The sequence below is a fragment of the Bombina bombina genome, chromosome 5 (assembly GCF_027579735.1).
Source record: "Bombina bombina isolate aBomBom1 chromosome 5, aBomBom1.pri, whole genome shotgun sequence".
In the NCBI taxonomy this organism is placed as follows: domain Eukaryota; kingdom Metazoa; phylum Chordata; class Amphibia; order Anura; family Bombinatoridae; genus Bombina; species Bombina bombina.
In genome coordinates, this window is record NC_069503.1 from 363958646 (window position 1) to 363978440 (window position 19795).

General features: G+C 30.4%; 1 protein-coding gene and 1 long non-coding RNA gene across 2 annotated transcripts in view; one reads left to right on the forward strand and one right to left on the reverse strand.

Moving 5' to 3' along the window:
• Positions 1–2645: 2645 nt before the first annotated feature.
• HOXA13 (homeobox A13) lies at positions 2646–5328 on the reverse strand. The gene is made up of 2 exons (XM_053713007.1): positions 4629–5328; positions 2646–3937 (listed from the first exon to the last, which is right to left on the reverse strand). Exons 1-2 carry the CDS (start codon positions 5272–5274, stop codon positions 3693–3695), a joined length of 891 nt encoding a protein of 296 aa, XP_053568982.1. The 5' UTR covers positions 5275–5328; the 3' UTR covers positions 2646–3692.
• Positions 5329–6697: 1369 nt separating this feature from the next.
• The window catches only part of LOC128659343 (uncharacterized), a 54496-nt gene continuing 41398 nt past the window's right edge, over positions 6698–19795 (forward strand). The window contains exons 1-2 of the long non-coding RNA XR_008402338.1: positions 6698–6775; positions 8036–8093. This is a non-coding gene — a long non-coding RNA (uncharacterized LOC128659343). The remainder of the gene's footprint in view (positions 6776–8035; positions 8094–19795) is intronic.

The window sequence follows — 19795 nt, forward strand, 5'->3', positions numbered from 1 at the left end:
AACCAATCCTGTCTAATTAATCCACAAACATGATTCCTTCAGCAATGAATCCTATACTGTATAAGTAGGGGGATCTCATTCTGCCAAAGGGAAGAGTAACAACAGTATCTGTCCGCCCTTTACTAATGGGAGTTTTGGGGTCTTTTTTAATTAGGTCTGCATATGTATTATTTTGTTTTGTTTCAAAGTAGTGATATTAAATTATAAAATCATGACCACCCTACAGCTACATTGCAGACAGTAATTCCTCAGCTAAAGCACATTTAGAAAATTAAAACAAAATGCAGGTACATAGAAATATACTCATCAAGCAAAATAAATACTAGTGAAAGGAGATCATATTCTCCGATTGTTTCCAGCATTTACCGCAATTACATTTTTAAAATACATAATACATAAACAATACATTTTAGGAAAAAAAGAAGAAAAGAAAGAAAGAAAGAAAGAAAGAAAGAAAGAAAGAAAGAAAGAAAGAAAGAAAGAAAGAAAAAAGAAAGAAAGAGAGAAAGAGTCTAAATGAAATTAAAGCAATAATAGCGTCAATAACATAAACACCAAATCAGAAAGCAAGGTCTTTTCGCTTGTCATCATTAATTAGAATGGTTTATGATGTGCATTAATATCAGAGGTGTGATTTAATTACCTCGCTTATTATATATAACCCGGAGACATAACAAATAGGTGACCTTTTTAGGGACACGGATATTCTACACTAGAGGTAATCAGGCACCCTAAAACATAGAAAGATGAAAATAGATGTGTCACAAAGAAACAGTTTTTCTATGGCCACATCACACATATTTATACAGAAAATATGGTCTCGTACCCTTACTAAAGAGATTAATCATATACAAAGGATGTATTCATTTGCTGTCATACAGGGAATGTCAACAGTTGTATAGTCTGTAATTATATTAATATATTAGCATTTTACATCTAATTAATATAAACTTGTGATAATTCTTTTCTACCATTCATTATTTTTGTTTATTTACTGTAAAATATTTTTTTTTTATTAGACTGCACACTTTAGATATGTGTATTTCTTTATCTATTCATTTTAACAAAATCATATACAATTCAAAGAAAACTACATGGTTTACAGAATATATTTAAGCGATTTCATGCTTTAAATAAATAAAATAAAAAAATAAGACACAATTAGCTGTAGAATTGAACTGTGTGTGTATGTTTATCTATATCTATCTATTACATATATTTTTTATTTTTAATCAGATAATTATAGATAGAATTATAGCATATATTCAACCCAGAATATTTGAAAAATGTCTCCATAAGAATTAAGTAAACCTAATTTAAATATTTCCAGGAATAAGAGTAAATCACCTTGATGGCTAATTCTTACATAATAAATCTATTTAATCGAATTACACACACACACACACACACACACACACACACACATATATATATATATATATATATATATATATATATATATATATATATATATATATATATATATATATATATATATGTGTGTATATATATATATATATATATATATATATATATATATATATACACACACAGAAAAACACTACTTAATATGCTTAACGTATTATAATACCATCTGATTTGAGAACGTAATATTTGCATTTATTTTGTATACAATTCAATGCTGAATCTTTCTTTCGAAATTAGCATATATTTACTTAATGATGATTATTTAATTATTTATTTATTTCAAACAGGAAATATTGGATATTAAATATGATGCATTAATTTACCTCGAGATTAACAATGCTCAACTTCATAAGGAATAAATATAATACATTTTAAAATAAGAATGCTTATTATCGCCCATAGATCACAGAACGGACTTATCTCATACTAAGTAGTTTAATTAAACCCTATATGATATTTCATAAAAAACATTTTTTTTCTTGAGAATTCTCCATTTTTGAACATTAGCAAAATCTTATTTTAGCAATGAAACAAAAAATACAAAGAAGAATATCAAATTACACCTTTTTTGCCCATAATTTAAGTGTAGAAAATACAGGTGTATTACAACATTCAAACAATCTGCCAAACGTTAAATTTGGTCAACATTTGGAAATCTAGGAAATAAAACATTTAGGAATACAAATTTCATTAATTGTATAGAACTAAAACAACTGCAGAACCATTTTTGAACGCCAGATGGCGAAATTGATCTACCAATACCAATTCCTGTTCATGAGCTGTCAGAAGTCAAGGTCACAAATTGCCTCTTTACACCAAGGTCAAGGTTTAAGGCCTTCCAATCCAGTCGTTTCAACAATTTCCACAGTGTTTTTAACTGAATTAACAATGACATTTTAATTAAGATATTAATTCCTTTGCTGCAACTCTTAGATATTGGCTTAGCAGCAAATGATTAGTTTAGGTCTACATCAAGTAGACTATCCTATTGATAACACTGATGCGTTTAAACTTATTGAATAAATATTTAAAACGAATCCTTATATATTTGCATTCACAACCAATAACTATACCAAAATACAAAACTGCTTTAAACACCACACATAATAATAAGTTTTCTTTTGCATTTTGCGACTATGAACTATATTTTTAAGCATAATTTTAACTTTTTTTTATGTCGAAATAAAAATTGAGGGTGCAAAAAAAAAAAAAAAAAATTCACAGTGCGCTAATTTTTTTTATTTACATGATAACATTTAAGAGTGAGTAAAGACAAAAAAAATATTACGTTGTTGCCAATAATTGATTAGAATAAAAGTGCTGGAAATGACTGGCTACAATTCTGTAAGGCTTACCCATTAAAATATTATACAAAGAAAATAAAGGTTAATTTACAAAAGCCTAAATAATCAAGGTACCTTCATTTTTATCCGTTTTATGCACAATTATATTTGGTTGTATATCCATTTTGAGTATCAAGAAAAAAAAAAATTGTATTTGTATTAATGTGTACACAAATCTTGTTTTTTTTTCTCCTTTTCTTTGATTGTTGTTATTTTTATACAGAATAATAACTCTATACTTGAGGTTTAAATTCCTATTAATTAATGCAATAATTGCATTCTAATTTTTGTAACCTCTAATAATAGCATGTATGAACAATGTTAGGGTAATGCCTTAACATACTTTACATGCAGTTTCCCTGGTTTTTAGTATTATTTAAAATATCCATCATCCCCCTAGCCCACCCTACACCCCCCCCCCCCCAAACAAAAATACAAGAGCTGTACAAATCTTTAAAGATCAGACAATACATTTCTATAATATGAGAACGTATCTGGCAAGCATACAGTACAGTTACATCTGTAATTTACCTGAGCAGTCACTCAACATGCAGTCTGGTTCAAAGCGCAATAATTAGACTGTTATTCTGGATTTTAATCGCTTCTCCATTACAATCTTATTTGTCTCTTTTAAAGTCACAATTCATGTTCTACACCAAAATTCTCTTTTTAATATTGGACGTCTTATAGTAAATCCGTTTGTGCTCAAAGCTTTCTAATCTTCCTTCAAGCTGTGAATCTTGGCCTTTCCCAATAATTTCATTGCAATAGGTTTCCCTGTCCCTCCCAACCTACCCCACCCAAAAAAAAAATATATGTGGTTCTGTCAAACACATTGTTAGGTCCCCAATATGACCTTTTTGCCTGGACAGAATGGATAAGTTCCAAATTGAAACTGATGAAATTTATGCAATCCGAGCATTAGCTTGTGGTTTTCAGTTTATTGATAACTTTTTTCTCCTTCACCCTCCTGTTTTGGAACCAGATAGTGACTTGCCTCTCTGATAGATTGGTGGTTGCTGATATCCGTCTCCTTTTGTCCTTTGTGATGAATTTATTTGTTGCATATTCCCTTTCCAGTTCTTTAAGTTGGACCTTGGTGTAAGGTACACGTTTTTTTCTCCCTCTCCTATAGGAATTGGCATCTGAGGGATGGGACACCACGTCTGAAATGAAACAACAGAATAGTAAACGCTGAAAACATTAATTAAAACGAATACATTTTATATATATATATATATATATATATATATATATATATATATATATATATATATATATATATATATATATATGTGTGTGTGTGTGTGTGTGTGTATAATATATATAGATTTATACAAATATTTATATATATATATATATAATAAAACATTGGGATCTTACTTTATTATAATCAAAATATTATAACATTCTGTGAAAATTTGAATAATGTAATATTTAGTGAAACAATTTGGAATATCAAAGCGCTTTTACGCATGGGTTGACCTCATATTTTAATTGTTAATGCTAATTAAACAGTTCTGGAACAGTGCAAGTATAAACCAAATTAATTAAGATAACCTTAAAGTAAATATTACAATTATTGTTTTAAAAGAAACAATTAAAGGTGATAAAATAAAATTATTGCAGCGCAACTACATAATCAATAACACAATATCAGTGGATATAAAACCAATGCTATGCATATTTTTTCAAATTGTAATCTGTTAAAGAGATTACAAGACTACTGAACATGTTGTGGATATTTATATAATGATTTTTTTTTAAAGTGAATTGGAATATTACAGTATGCAACACAATGCTCTCTACTCATTATCAAATTGGCACAATAATTCGTAATTAAGACAGGTGCTTTACCAGGCAGAGTTGATTTCCAGAGGTGAGTTGGCTGCGCTTGATCCTTGGAGCAATAGACCTGTCCATTCCAACCATTAGGTATGGCCCAAGGCTGGTAACTCTCCACGGACAGCAAGGGCTCATGCCTCGGCTCTCCTGGAGCTCCAATGGTGGAAACCACAGGCATATCTAAATAGCCTGGCACTGGCTGGTAAGGTCCTGTGGGATATCCCTGGTAGAAGGCAAATTCCTTTGCTCTGGAGGGGAAATCTTCTCCTGCAGAGCCTGAGGTGTCCATGTACTTGTCTGAGTAGGAGGAAGGCTGGGCGCAAGACTTGATGGTGTTGTGGTGTGTCATCCTACAGGGGTAATATCCGCTGCCAAAGTAGCCATAGGGCAGACTGGCACTGGAGGAACTCTGCACCGCGGAGCAAGGGCTACACTGCTTGCCAGGCTCTGCAATCCCGGACACTGGCACCTCACTGGAGGGGTAAGCACTGCTGGGGGCCAGGGATGCTGGATGTCCCATCAGATTCCTGCACTGGTTCGCTGCAAAGTTGCTCCCTGGAAAACCTTCCATATTTTTATTAATCTCATCCAAGCTGTTGTCGTAAAGGAACATCACCGGCTCGACCCAGCGTGGATGTAGGAGCACTGAAGCTGTCATAGCCCGTCCAGCATTGAGACTAGTGGCTCTTTTTTAAAAGCCCCAAAGACTGAAAAAAGAGATTCTAAATCTCTCAGACTTACCAGGGTTGACGCGCCAGCCTCGCACCAGGCGCCCACTGATTGGCTGCTCTGGACCACGTGATATGCAAAGCAGATGATAAACCACAGAAGAGCAGAAGCAGATAATTCATTTTCCCTCTCTTCCTTCTTCTTTCTAAATATTAAAAGGATTAGCTTAGCTGTATGAACCAAAGCTACGGCTTTATTGTATAAATGGAGGACGTGGAGCTTTTTGGTGAACAGAAAGTGAATAGAGTTATTACCTCTGACTACATACCGATTACAAGTTTATTTCTTAGTATTCTTGCAATTGATGGTACATTATTATTTTCTATAATATAAGCCTTTACCATTATATTATTATTTCTGATAAGTTATATCTAACACAGCTGTCCACGTGCTTTTCATTCGAAAAATCGAAATTAATTTTAAGCAAATAATATGTTTTTTTCTTAAAATTGTTAGGTAAAGATGTGAATCCAAATACTTTATCTATCTATCTATCTATCTATCTATCATCTATCTATCTATCTATCTATCTATCTATCTATCTATCTATCTATCCATCCATCTAATTAAATAAGATATTAAAAGTTGATATTGTTTTCTTCTGAAAGCACCAATTCACGCTTAAGATATTTATCAGCAAACTGACTTTGCAATTAGTCTTTAGTTCGAATCAACTGCCCCCTAACTATATGAAAATATTTGTTTGTTTTTTTACCTTAATACTTTATCTTCACAACAACAAAACTTCCCCTACACACAATATCCGTAGGGATAAAAGTGTAAAACATTAAAGATAAATGATACTTTAAGAAATTGCCAGATCATATATTTTTAATGTGGGTTAAGCTAGTTATGAAGCTATTCTGCAGTGTTTAGAGTGGGATTTTGCTGACCTCCATACTAATCTTCATATATTTCTCAGTAATAGGAATTGTTGGCTTGGTGGGTTTTATTTTAAGCCTGTTATTGCATATTGTGGCTGGACAAACAGACAGAGCAACCTCACATCACTTCAGCAGTGGGCAGACCAGCTCTGTGTGGGGCTGAGCACTAACAGGGGCCAAGGTCAAGTTGAAAGTTGTAGTCTAGCCAAAGTCAGAAGTGCTATCTAGGTAGTGAAGCCCTTTACTGAAAACAAGATTCCGTGTGCACTGTATATTGTATGTATCTATCATTGTAAGCTTTATGCATAAAGGAAAACTAACAAACTGTGTCTGCTGTGTGATATGGGGAAGAGAAGCTTTTGTTTCTAATACAAGTCTATATTTATTTATAGGGAGCTAATGGTTTTCAAGGCCAGTGGGGATGGGTATATGCAGACACTGTCTTTGTATTTGTTTATGTATGTCCCTCTTTAAAAAGCTATGCAGACTGTATCCAACAGCTTAGACACATTCATAACCCTTCATGATCCTTCTGATGAAGCACAGGTAACAAGTGTGTATGTTTATGTACATTATATCTATTCTGTAGCTTTATGAAAATGATTCTAGTATAACTTTGCATTTCACTGATTCTTGCCTGCAAACCCTTTGTTTCTGTTGTGTTCAGTTGTCACTGATTCTATGAATAAGTACATTAAGACCCTATATTATAGGTTATTTCTCTCAGATATTACCTGGTATTAAATTCAACCTCAGTCAGATGCAATCGCATACCATTGCCCCGCATTTTATTTAAAAAAATACAACTCAAATGACCCATTTGTTTTCTGTTAAAACATTATAAATTGAGTAATACAATCATGTGAAGCGAATTTTTTTAGAAGCAAACCCTAATTAGCAAATTTAGAATTATGTTTCACTTAACATATAATATATTTCATGTATTTATTTTGCATTAGGCGTAATTTTTATAAGAGCTGTTTTCAATATAATCTAATAAAGAGAGTTATTTACTACTCCAACTAGATAGATTTGCCAAGACTGCATAACTTTACTGTAATATTCAATTAACTCTCTTTAAATTCAATAGCAATTTAAATCTCAGTGCACTAATACTGTTTGAAAAATCGATTTTTTTTAAAGTAATATTAATGCTTTTAAATAATCCACAACGAAGTCTATTTATTTATCTATATATGCCTATCTACCTAATGTATCTAACTATCTATCTACCTTTCTATTGACATTCTATTTAAGTGTTTAATACTTATACATGTAAATAAGGCATTGATACACAAAACAGAGACATTTATTTGAACAAAATAAATGTTATTTTCCAGTCTATTGGATCTGTCTAAAATATATTAATCACAAAACCGTATCAGAGGATAAAGCTCTGTGTTAGATTACTATAATTATATATAATCAAGTAATGCAACTACATGTTCAATAAGATGTTTCGGTTACTTCCATATACAATGTACACTCAGTTTTAAACTCAAGGCTTATAGTATTTCAGGTATTTTTCTATTTTTGTCCTTCCTTAAACAAAGCTTATTAATTCTGACAAGTCTCGTTACTTAAATTTCATAATTCTGCCATGGGAAATTATATGGAGAATGTTTGACATATTATTTTAACAACATTTGCATTTCATGTGTGTTTCATTTTAGTGGCAGAATTACTATTAAGGAACAAGAAAAAATCCTCTTGTTCTTACCAAGTGTAGAAAAGTAATTAAACAGTGTGACACTTCCCTAGTGCCTAGAAAAAGAATCCCACTAACAGATATTAATTCTCTTCCAGTCTGTCTACAAAGGAGCGAAGATTGCTTTTGTTTTTATTTAAACCGAATAACATTATGGTAAATATGACTTTCCTTTCATTCTGATGACATATGTACATGTATAACCTACGTATTTTACCAGGAGGTAGAGAAGGCATATTTTTGTTGTACATAGTAAGTTAGTTTATTTATCTTTTTAGTGTTCATATAAAATAATTATATATATATATATATATATATATATATATATATATATATATATATATATATATATATATATATATATATATATATATATATATATATATGCAACTTCTCATTCAATGCATGATCCTCTCTCACTATCTTCCTATATATATCTCTATATATGTATACGTGTATAAATATATATATATATATAAACACACACACACATATATATATAAATATATATATATATACACACACACATATATATATATATAAATATATATATATGCACACACAAACATATATATAAATATATGTATATGCACACACACACATATATATTAATATATATATATGCACACACACACATATATATAAATATATATATATACACACACACACACATATAAATATATATATATGCACACACAAACATATATATAAATATATGTATATGCACACACACACATATATATAAATATATATATATATATATATATGCACACACACACACATATATATATAAATATATATATATGCACACACAAACATATATATAAATATATATATATGCACACACACACATATATATAAATATATATATATGCATACACACACATATATATATATATGTATACATACATTATATATGTATATATGTGTGTGTGTATATATATATATATATATATATATATATACTTTAGATATCATAACAAAAAAAGAACATGACAATATCGAGAGAGCAAAATTACATACATTACTAGATCGATAAAAATGAAATGGAATAAATGTCACAATTTATCTATTTCCTTTCTGTATATGTATGAATATTTATGAATATACAAAATTATGCCATAGAAAAATGTTCACACAGAAGTACAAAGTTGTTATACAATATCAATAATTTATAAATCCAGCATTGTTTTGATTCTTAAATAGTTAAAAAATGTAATAAAATTTACATATAGACTTTTAGTGGCAAAGCAATTATGTATACGCACATATAATTGATCCACAATATTCCTGGTTTGTTGTTATTTTAAAATTAACATGAACAAATATGTGCAAATGCACACACATAACTACACAAACAAATAGACACAGATACACACATACATACAAACACACATACACTCAAATACACACAAACACATGCATACACACGCACACACACACACATATATATATATATACACACACAAATACACACATACACATGCACACATATACAGAAGTGCAATTAAATATTTTATTTATATCTTTAACTCTAAGTGGACTAGTCATTTTCCTTATGACTAGTAACTTTTACATCTGACTACTAAATCTTTAGTGTAATGTTATCGCTTTTTCTGCTATATATATCTATCACACATACACACACATATATCCATATCTATCTATCTATCTATCTATCTATCTATCTATCTATCTATCTATCTATCTATCTATCTATCTATCTATCTATGTATATATATATATATATATATATATATAAATATATATATATATATATATATATATATATATATATATATATATATATATATATTGCAAACAAATGCTCTCTCAGGTCTTCTTAATAGTGAGTCAAAAAACTAAATTTATTAAAGTTTCGGAGTTCACACAGACCCCTTCTTTAATACATTTTGTTTTTTTGACTCACTATTAAGAAGATCTGAGAGTGTAATTGTTTGCAATATTCATTTCATTTCTGCACCCAGGCGGATGACCCAGGAGGGTGGATTTTTTATATATATAAATAATCCCAATCCGGACTCCCAATTGCCATAAAAATATATAAATATATCATATACACATATACATACACACACCAATATATATATATATATATATATATATATATATATATATATATATATATATATATATATATATATATATATATATATATACATACATACAAATATATACACACACACATATATATATATATATATATAAAAGTATATAAATAAATAAAGATATATGTATATATATATATATAAATAAACTAAATAAATAGAATAAGGCATGAGCCCCACAACCTCACACACACATATATTTATGTCTATTGCTTATCTATCTATTTGTCTATCTATCCATTTATCTATCTATCTATAACTTAAAGCATATGTAGATGTGTGGTATATATATATATATATATATATATATATATATATATAGATAAACACACACACACATATATATATATACACACATACATACATATATATTTATATATATATATATATATATATATATATATATATATATAAACTCAGTACTCTAGAGAGAGAGAGAGAGAGAGAGAGAGAGAGAGAGAGGATAACTTCTCGATATTACTTCTTTTGCAACATTTCTTGACACTTAATTATACATTTCCTCTCTAGCAGAAACCTCAAAACACAACAGTTTTACCAGATATGTGGATTTTAGACATTTTGAATATCTTTCCTAGGGATAGATATCAGCCTGTTCCTTAAAGTTCAAGTTTAACAGACCTAAATTGCCTTAGCTGTGTAAGGAAGCGGTTTTCTTCAAAGGCTCACTTAGGTCTGTAATTTGGGATTTATTGTATGAGCTCTTTTCTTTCTTTGTCTGGCCTGTGGCTATTGGGTTTAGTACTATGACTAGAAAACACTTATATATTTGGTACATTTAGTAGAATGATATACGGTATTCCACCTGGAATATTTTAATATGTATCTATTATAAAGTAAACTGTGCTAATAATCACATAGTACACTTTATAATACCGTAAGCTGAACATACATAACCATTGAGTAATGTGTATATAAATTAATTTTGTTAATGTTTTAACGTTGGTAGATAAATATTTATTTACTTTAATAACAATGTAGGAAACACCACCTTATCCTGCAGATAGATGGAGCCCTTTTATAATTTAAATATAGATATGGGGTATAATGCTATGTTTTTAAATAAATAATTCAATATCTAATTAATAGCGTTGGGAACCAAATTGCAACAAACACTGATGCAAAAGTAGAATATTCAGTTGTTTACATAACAGTGTAAAACAAATACATATTGATCCAGGTGCAAAATAATAAGGTAAAATAACTATATATAGGGAGTTTACATTTAGTATACACATTCCTTTCTAGCTACAAATAGAGAAATAGGATTTAGTATACATTATCCAGCATCTTCTGCTTGTACTGTGTAATTTAGTGTAACCTAAGGCAGAGTGCATACACAGCAGACCTCTTTAAAGAAAACAGGAACCTAATTTTGCTAGTAGCAAAATGACTGCTACTCTGGAATCAGCAGGATCCCAGGCTTAGCTGCTACCTGATCTCCTAATGACTATATCGCAGATGTATCTCTCTGTATAAGGGAGGCAGCATATTACCTGTTTAGCACGTATTGTTTGCATCAAGCAGTATTTTAGGAACAAGATTCAGTCCTGTGAGATACACGCACCAGGTGGAACTTTGATGGCTCAGCACTTGGTTCTAAAGTTGGATGTGAGAAGCTAGAGTGTGTCAGTGACACATGATTTGGGATGGTTTACATGAAACCCAATCTGGAATTCAGCACAGAGGAAAGTCAGTTGTGTATGTAGCTACATTTGTTGCAATATTGAGGAAGAAATATAATATGCAACAATTTTGGGTATAAGTGGTCATTAAAACCATATAAGGAAAAAACTAAGTTTTTAAAACCGATTATGACCAAACGATGTATCTGTTTATATAACTGAAGAAAAGCATTCTACATTCGCAATTATTTAATATTCAAATAATCTATATTTTTAGATCATGTTTTAATTGTAAAAAAAAACACAATTTTATTGAGAGTTTATAATGTAATTCATTTTATAAAACTATGTAGAACCCCGATACCAGTAGGTGCCAATTTCTCCTGGCGTGGGTATTTGTTATCTTTCTATCTCTCATCTATCTATATCTATCTATCTACCTATCTATCTATCTATCTATCTATCTATCTATCTATCTATCTATCTATCTATCTATCTATGCATTTGCTATATGACAAATGCAATAACATAGTACACCCCCCCCCCAGGGACAGCCTATAATTAACAGTTAATATATTCATCAATAAAATGGCTTTGGAATAAATGTCTTTAGTAGTCCACTGCTTCCTAACTATAACTATAAGAAAAATGTTTTTTTTTTAACCTTAGTAATTAATCGGCACAAAAAAAATACCTACACACAAGAAGCCGTAGAGATAAAAGTGTATAACACCTAATTTCTTTGATCGTATTACATCAACATAGAATTAGAATCATTCTACACCAATGAAACACGACACCAAATAGAAATTCAAGATATGTTTAATATTTTTGGCGAAACCAAACAAAAATGTGCACAATAAAGAAGCACATTTTATAGAGATAATTATTTTACTGAACTGATTTAATGATGTCAAATATGCGTTAGAATTATACTAGTATTCTAAAGTTATTTGCCATAAACTGAAGGTTTAAAATGACTTTACATTGTTAAATGAATTTGCATTGAGTATTTAGATCTACAGAAATATGGACACATTAAATAAATTAACGATAAATAAAAAAAATCTAAAAAAAATTGGTGTTTTCCTGCATAATTGATTTTCAAACGGATTACAAAAGATTTGAGATTTCCTTATTGAACCTGATTCCTGCTTACTGAGTCTATTTGTTCTTTATAATACTTAACAAAAAGCACAATGTTCATCCTATTTCTTACAAATGTAGTGAATTAATAAAGACATGTGACTAACAAATAGTCTTAAATTCAACAAGCATTTTCTTTTAGACTTTGGCAAAATTTAGCCTATTTCCTACGTAGGTAGCCATTCTGAGATCTCTCCAGCTTTTTAGAGAAGGGAATCGAACCCATCTGATTATTAGCCAGAATCTAGAAAGCAAAATAGTCTGTCAAAGGATTTCTTATACACATTGCAAGTTAGATTGAGAGCCAGTCTTCTTATTAGATAATAAGTAAATGCTAATATGAGATATAAGGTCAAAGCTATACTATACTGGAGTAAATTACATCAGGATTTTCTAATCATTTTGGCCATTGGCTACCTTTTTACCATTCTTTTACTGTGTTTGAAACAATTTAGTGTCTCTTTATTTCCGTTAAGGTTTATGGTGCCTGGCCAACTGAGTGTTTGTTTTCCTAGCAAGGAAGTTGGATAGACTGATTGCTGTTTACAATTGTTCATTCTGTTTAGTGCTATATTGGTGAGCACCTGGATGGTCTATGTGACTGTCTGGGTGAATGTAGGTCAAACCTGCTCCCCAAACTGCAGAAGGCCTGGCTGACTACACCATAGAATGGTGGCAAAAGGCTTTTTTCATTCATTGAGAAGGTGACTACCTTGTAGGGATCACTAAAGGCGCAATAGCCAGTAATCTCCGCTAGATGTCTTCTAGTATAATGTTGTTTTTGGTAGTTTTATATCTTTCTGCACATAATGGGTTAATACTGTGATAATTCTTTTCTTTCAAACGATACTCTCCTTCAAAAGTCTTTGTTTCCTGTAATGAAACGCGAGGAAGACAGAAGAGGATAAAACTTGATTCTACTTTAAAAATATACTTTTATCACTTGTAATGTGTGAACTAAAAACACAGAGCTGCTCACAGATCTGGGATTAAACTTTAAATCACAGGAGTCAAGGACGCCACGGTGGTAAATTTATCAACTTTGACATTCATTCTAATTTACTACAGTGTAAAGTCCAAGGTTTTGGTTTTCCACCAAGTTCAAGATTTGGTCTCATTGTTGACTTTTTTTTTTACAGTTATTATACTTGTTTCTAAATAGTGTAATTGTTTTAAAGGTTATTTAATTAGACTTCGCAATTGATGCATTAGAAGATGATTAGCATGTGGATAATTTAATATAAATGTCCAATTTAGTTTTTAATTTAATGGAATGATTTACGTTTAGTGTAGTGATGCATTTTTATTTATTTATTTATCAAACTCTTGCTTACACATTGCGTTTGAGTTCTATCTGTTTGTCTATCACCTATCTATCATCTATCTATCTATCTATCTATCTATCTATCTATCTATCTATCTATCTATCTATCTATCTATCTATCTCATCTATCTATTTATCTTCAATCATCTTCTATCTATCTACCTATCTATCTATCATCTATCTATCTATCTATCTATCTATCTATCTATCTATATCTACCTATCTATCTATCTATCTATCTATCCATCTATCATCTATCTATCTATCTATCTATCTATCTATCTCTCTATCATCTATCTATCTATCTATCTATCTATCTATCTATCTATCTATCTATCTATCTCTCTCTCTCTCTCATATATATATCTCAATCTATCATCTATCTATCTATCTATCTATCTATCTATCTATCTATCTATCTATCTATCTATCTATCTATCTATCTATCTATCTATCTATCTATCTATCTTTTTACCAAAATACAGCTAAAAACCGCAACTTCTTTCATTAGATTGTTACTCAATGTTTTTCAATAGAAATAGAGTGACAAATAGAAAGAAATCAAGACAATATTCTTCTTATTTTCAGTTCTATTTAATAACAGGGAATAATGCTTTAATATAGTTTGGTGTTTGATTAAATATTTTAGAAATGTATTTAAAACAGTAACAAAACCCTGTATCTTCCTGCCATTTGTTCAAATCACCTATGATAAATATAAACACGTGTGCGTTATTATTTTAAATAGTTAAACGTGTGAAGTATTTGTTTCACTCCTAACTAAATACAAAGAAAAACAAAAATTTCTAATAGGACAGATGATAGACAGAAAGTCAAATACATAATAAATATATTTGATGGAACAACTGATAACCGAATGTTATTTAAAGATTCAATTGTTCGCTTATAAATATTGTAAATATAATGTGTTCAATGTAAATATGGTTTGTTTAGATTCCAGTTTATGTTGTTTACGTAATTTAATGATAAAAGTTTTACCTATTTTTTCCAAAACAACATTTTTTGATTCTTTCTTTTCTATTTTAATCTATATAAACGATACATAAAATATGTTAGGTTATGTAGACTCACATAGCTAAAGGCGATTAATACATATGAATCCTTAAACAAATCAGAAAGTTAACTTTGCACCTGGATTATATATTAACAATGAAATGTAAATGAGGATCTTCATATCACATAGTCACGATGTTTATGAAAATTATAACTCAGCACCTTTTTATTTGCCAAAAGTTGACATTTTGAGTTCACCAGCACCCAAAAGGTCTCAGGAAATCTGGAGATAACTATTTGTAGAAATTAGGTCATTAAATTTACACCTCCTTGTAAATACAAAAACATCATTTTTATATAAGCAGTCTAGTATAATAAACGCTGGTAATGACACTAAAGTTAATACCATAATATGCATACATTTTAATGCAGATATTTTCACCTTGTGGAGGTATATTTATAGCTAGGTAAAGTCGGTCGTGCATTTACCTTTTATGGATTTCCTTGCACATCTAAAGTTAACACAAATTAGTTATTAAAAATAGCTAACCTGGTATTAGACATACAGCAAATCAGCGTTTCACAAATAAATAACCGACTTGTAAATGTCATGTCGAATTCAGATGACTAAAATTAAAGCTGGGATTTGGAGTTTCCTGTACTTGTCACTTTCTGACTTCCTATAGAGCCACTTAAAAGCCTAAATGTTGTCAGTCTCAAATATAAACACAATTATTCTGTTTCTAACGATTTTACATCTGAGATTGACTATTGTTAAGTTTTTTCAATCCTAACTATAGTAAAAGCACAGGTGGCAATAAATACCTGACTTGATATCCCCAACCTTAGTATTAAAGGTACATTGTACAATAAATAAATACTAACCTTAGTATTAAAGGTACATTGTACAATAAATAAATACTAGACATAATGATATATTTAAACCAAAGCTTAGATGGATATAAAAACATACTGATATTTTAAATTGCATTAAATATTTAAGAAATTAGAGTAAATTTTAACTTTGACAAAATAATAGACCTCATCTAACCTAGGTTTGGCTTGGTTTAAAAAAAAATTACTGGATTAAATGAGTATTGAACACTGAGATACTACTATAAAAAGTAGGTAAAACACGTTGCAATATAATTTATTTAATTTATTATTTTGACCCCTTTTCCTGTAATTTAAATATTGCTTTGGATTTATCATACCTAGCATTTATTTACTATTTAATACCACTAATTTCACAAACAGTGTGTCTAACTTTAATTTAATGCTTTAACTGCAAGCATTATTGGTTATAAATTAAATGTATATATATATATATATATATATATATATATATATATATATATATATATATATATAAAATCATTACCTTTGTATCGACCCATAAATGGTTAAAAAAAATGTAAAAAAAATGACAAAACTGATTAAAGATTGAGCAACTCCTTTAAGGAGTCAAATTAGTATTTCTTAGCTAAAATCTGGTAAAACATTGGAAAAGTCAATTGTTTTTCAGAAAAACTTAACTTAAAAAGTACTTAAAACAAAAAAGTTTGAGCTACTACAGCTGACTGTTGTCAGTCAAAATATTTACTGGACAGTTGTCTTTTACAACATAGACCCACTAATTATTTAGTATAATAGTGTAAATATGAATAATAAAAATGCATATTTGAGCCAAAGGGGTCTATGTAAGGTTGGGCTAAAATAGCCAACTTGGGGATCTACTAATAACCATATGAATGTGCTATATTAACTCTTGTGTAAAGTCACCTTTTTCAATCTACTACTACAGCCAAAAAACAAGTCATTAAAAACAATGGTTGACTTACTATTAGTAGTATTTTTGATCCATAACCATCCTCTCTAATTTAGCAAACTTAAGGTGTAAAACCATTAGAAACAGATATGCATGTCTAAATGGATTGCATCCAATATAACAATCACTCACTAAGTGACACAGATATTTATGACTGAAGCCAATGGGAGCCCACATGTTAAAGGGACATGGAACCCAACATTTTTATTTTATGATTCATATAGAGCATGCAGTTTTAAACAACTTTCTATTTTACTTTATTCTTAGTTCTATATGTATCTTTTCTTGAAAAACAGAGAGGAAAGCTCAGGAGTGTCCATGTGTCTGGAGCACTATATAGCAGCAGTTTTTAAAAAATGGTATACATTTGCAAGTGTCATCTAGTTCTCCAGAAACATACCTAGCTATCTCTTTAACAAAGAATACCATGGGTATCAGCCAAATCTGATAACATAACAAATTAAACTTTACAAATGTAATGTTCTGTCTGAATCACAAAATAAATGTTTGGGGCTAGCCTTTCTTTACACATAACTTACATAAGCAAAGGGGACAATGTATCAAGCTTCAGGAAGACAAGTTCTCAAGCACAGAACCTGTCCATCCTCAATCACCACTTGTAATGCAGCATTGCATGAGGAAATTTGAGTTTGCACAAGAGCTCTTGATCATTGCGAATTCAGGATGATTTATGTCTGCTTCCTCTGAGGTGGCCGAGTGAACAAGTTGCAGACTCACACATGCACCACAATCTCTCAGAAGCTGCAGATGCAACATAATATATTTCAATTAAATTGTGTTCAAACATTTTTTTTGTCTTCATAATGTTTATAAATTCTCCCCCCCTGAAAAAAAGAATACAGACAATAACATACTTTACAGAAATATAGAAGGAGAAAACAACATCACAACACAGTGATCAACACACTTAAAGACAGCAACTTGCTCTTAATCAGAGATCTTTTTATAGACGATAGATATATTGACCTTTAGAAATCTATGTGATGGCCAGGAAAATAAAACAAAAATGTCCCTCTCTCTTCCCTTCAAATCTAAGTTTAAGTAAATTCTTGATTAATTCTTAATAACTACCCCCCCACCACCACCACCCTCTTCTTAAAGTTGAATGTTAACAATCCTTTCTAAACAAACTTTAAATTCTACACCCTTGTGGTTAATAAAATCCATAATTCATTTCCATTTTGTAGTCATCTGCAATCATTATTACATGGTTAATTAGGCTATTTTTCGCTTGCCTAATTGACGGAAAATAGCATTAATTCAGTTAATTAACTTTCTAAGGATTAGTATTACTGTCTGAATAAAGTTCCCCTTACCCCTCCATGAGTCATTGTTTTTATTATTTGAGTAAGCAGGTATACTACCTTGAGCCAAAACTGTTTCAATTTAAGGCAATCCCATATCAGATGCCCTTAGTTCGAATTCTCAAAAGAACATTTAGCACAGCTATTTTTGGCCTCTTTTTCCTACTTTTCCAACCTCCAAATAGTAAAGTAATCCTTATGAAGTAGTCTAAATTGGGTTTCCCTCAAATACACAGAAGTAGTCAGATATTGAGTATTATTAAGACCTTTTAAACAATATATTATCCCATTGGGGGATTTTGAATATATCTGCCCATTTCTCTCTTAACTCTCTTGATAGTCTTCCTATATCCTTAGTTCGAAGTACTTTATATATTGATGAAAGTGACCATTTCTCAATTTGATTAAAGTCCATTAATTGATGTTCTGGCCAAATAAAGGGAAACTTTCTTGCTACTTGAGCAGTATAATGTTTCAATTGAAGAAAATAATATTTTTGTCTAGTTTTAACCCTAGGAAATTTATTTTGGAACTCATTAAAGGTATAGTGTTTCTTAGTAATAGGATTATAGACATCTTTAATCATTAACATTTTATTAAGGGACCATCAACCAAAAAACATTTTCAAACTACTTTTCAAATGACCAGCTCAATGAGATCTACCCACTAAAAATGGTCCAGCTCCTAAACTCCTGCTTTTTAAAATAAAGATACCAAGAGATACCAAGAGAATGAACAAAAATTGATAATAGGAGTAAATTAGAAATTTGTTTAAACTTGCATGCTCTATATCTGAATCATGATAACAAAATAAAATGTGTGTTTCATATCCCTTTAAGGTTGCATGATTTAGCAACACATGGATGTGCAAAAGCATAAAGATACAACAGATTAATCCTGACGACAAAAGTAGCACTGATTTTAATTCAGGTTAACAGGAGCAACCCCTTGTGCCATGTTACAAAACACTGCATTCAAATTACTGCCACTGACCCCTGCTAACTATGCTATACCGCCCTATCCATTGGGAGAGTACTCACTCAACCATGCTTTTGATAAGCCAATTGTGTTGTTGTTCAAAAATCATCTACATTGATTGGTTGAAATTGATGTCCCTCAAGATCCAATCCTGTAGCACTTTTTGTGTCTGACCATCAGACTGTTTAATGACCTGCCCCTTCACACGCTGCAGTAGATAAAGCGGTATCCCTAGTAACCATACTCTACTCAAGCCCCAGTGTTGAGATCGAGTAACTTGACCACATCATTTTGATCACATCGGCAGTGATCTACCAGCAGCGCCTTTGGGATCTACTGGTAGATCCCGATCTTCCTATTGGGCACCCCTGGTCTAGTGCTTCAAATCACATTCTCTTAATGTACCAGCTTGCTATAGTTAGGGATTAATGGGGCACTATGATTTATCCAGAATAGTGTGAATTTGCATGT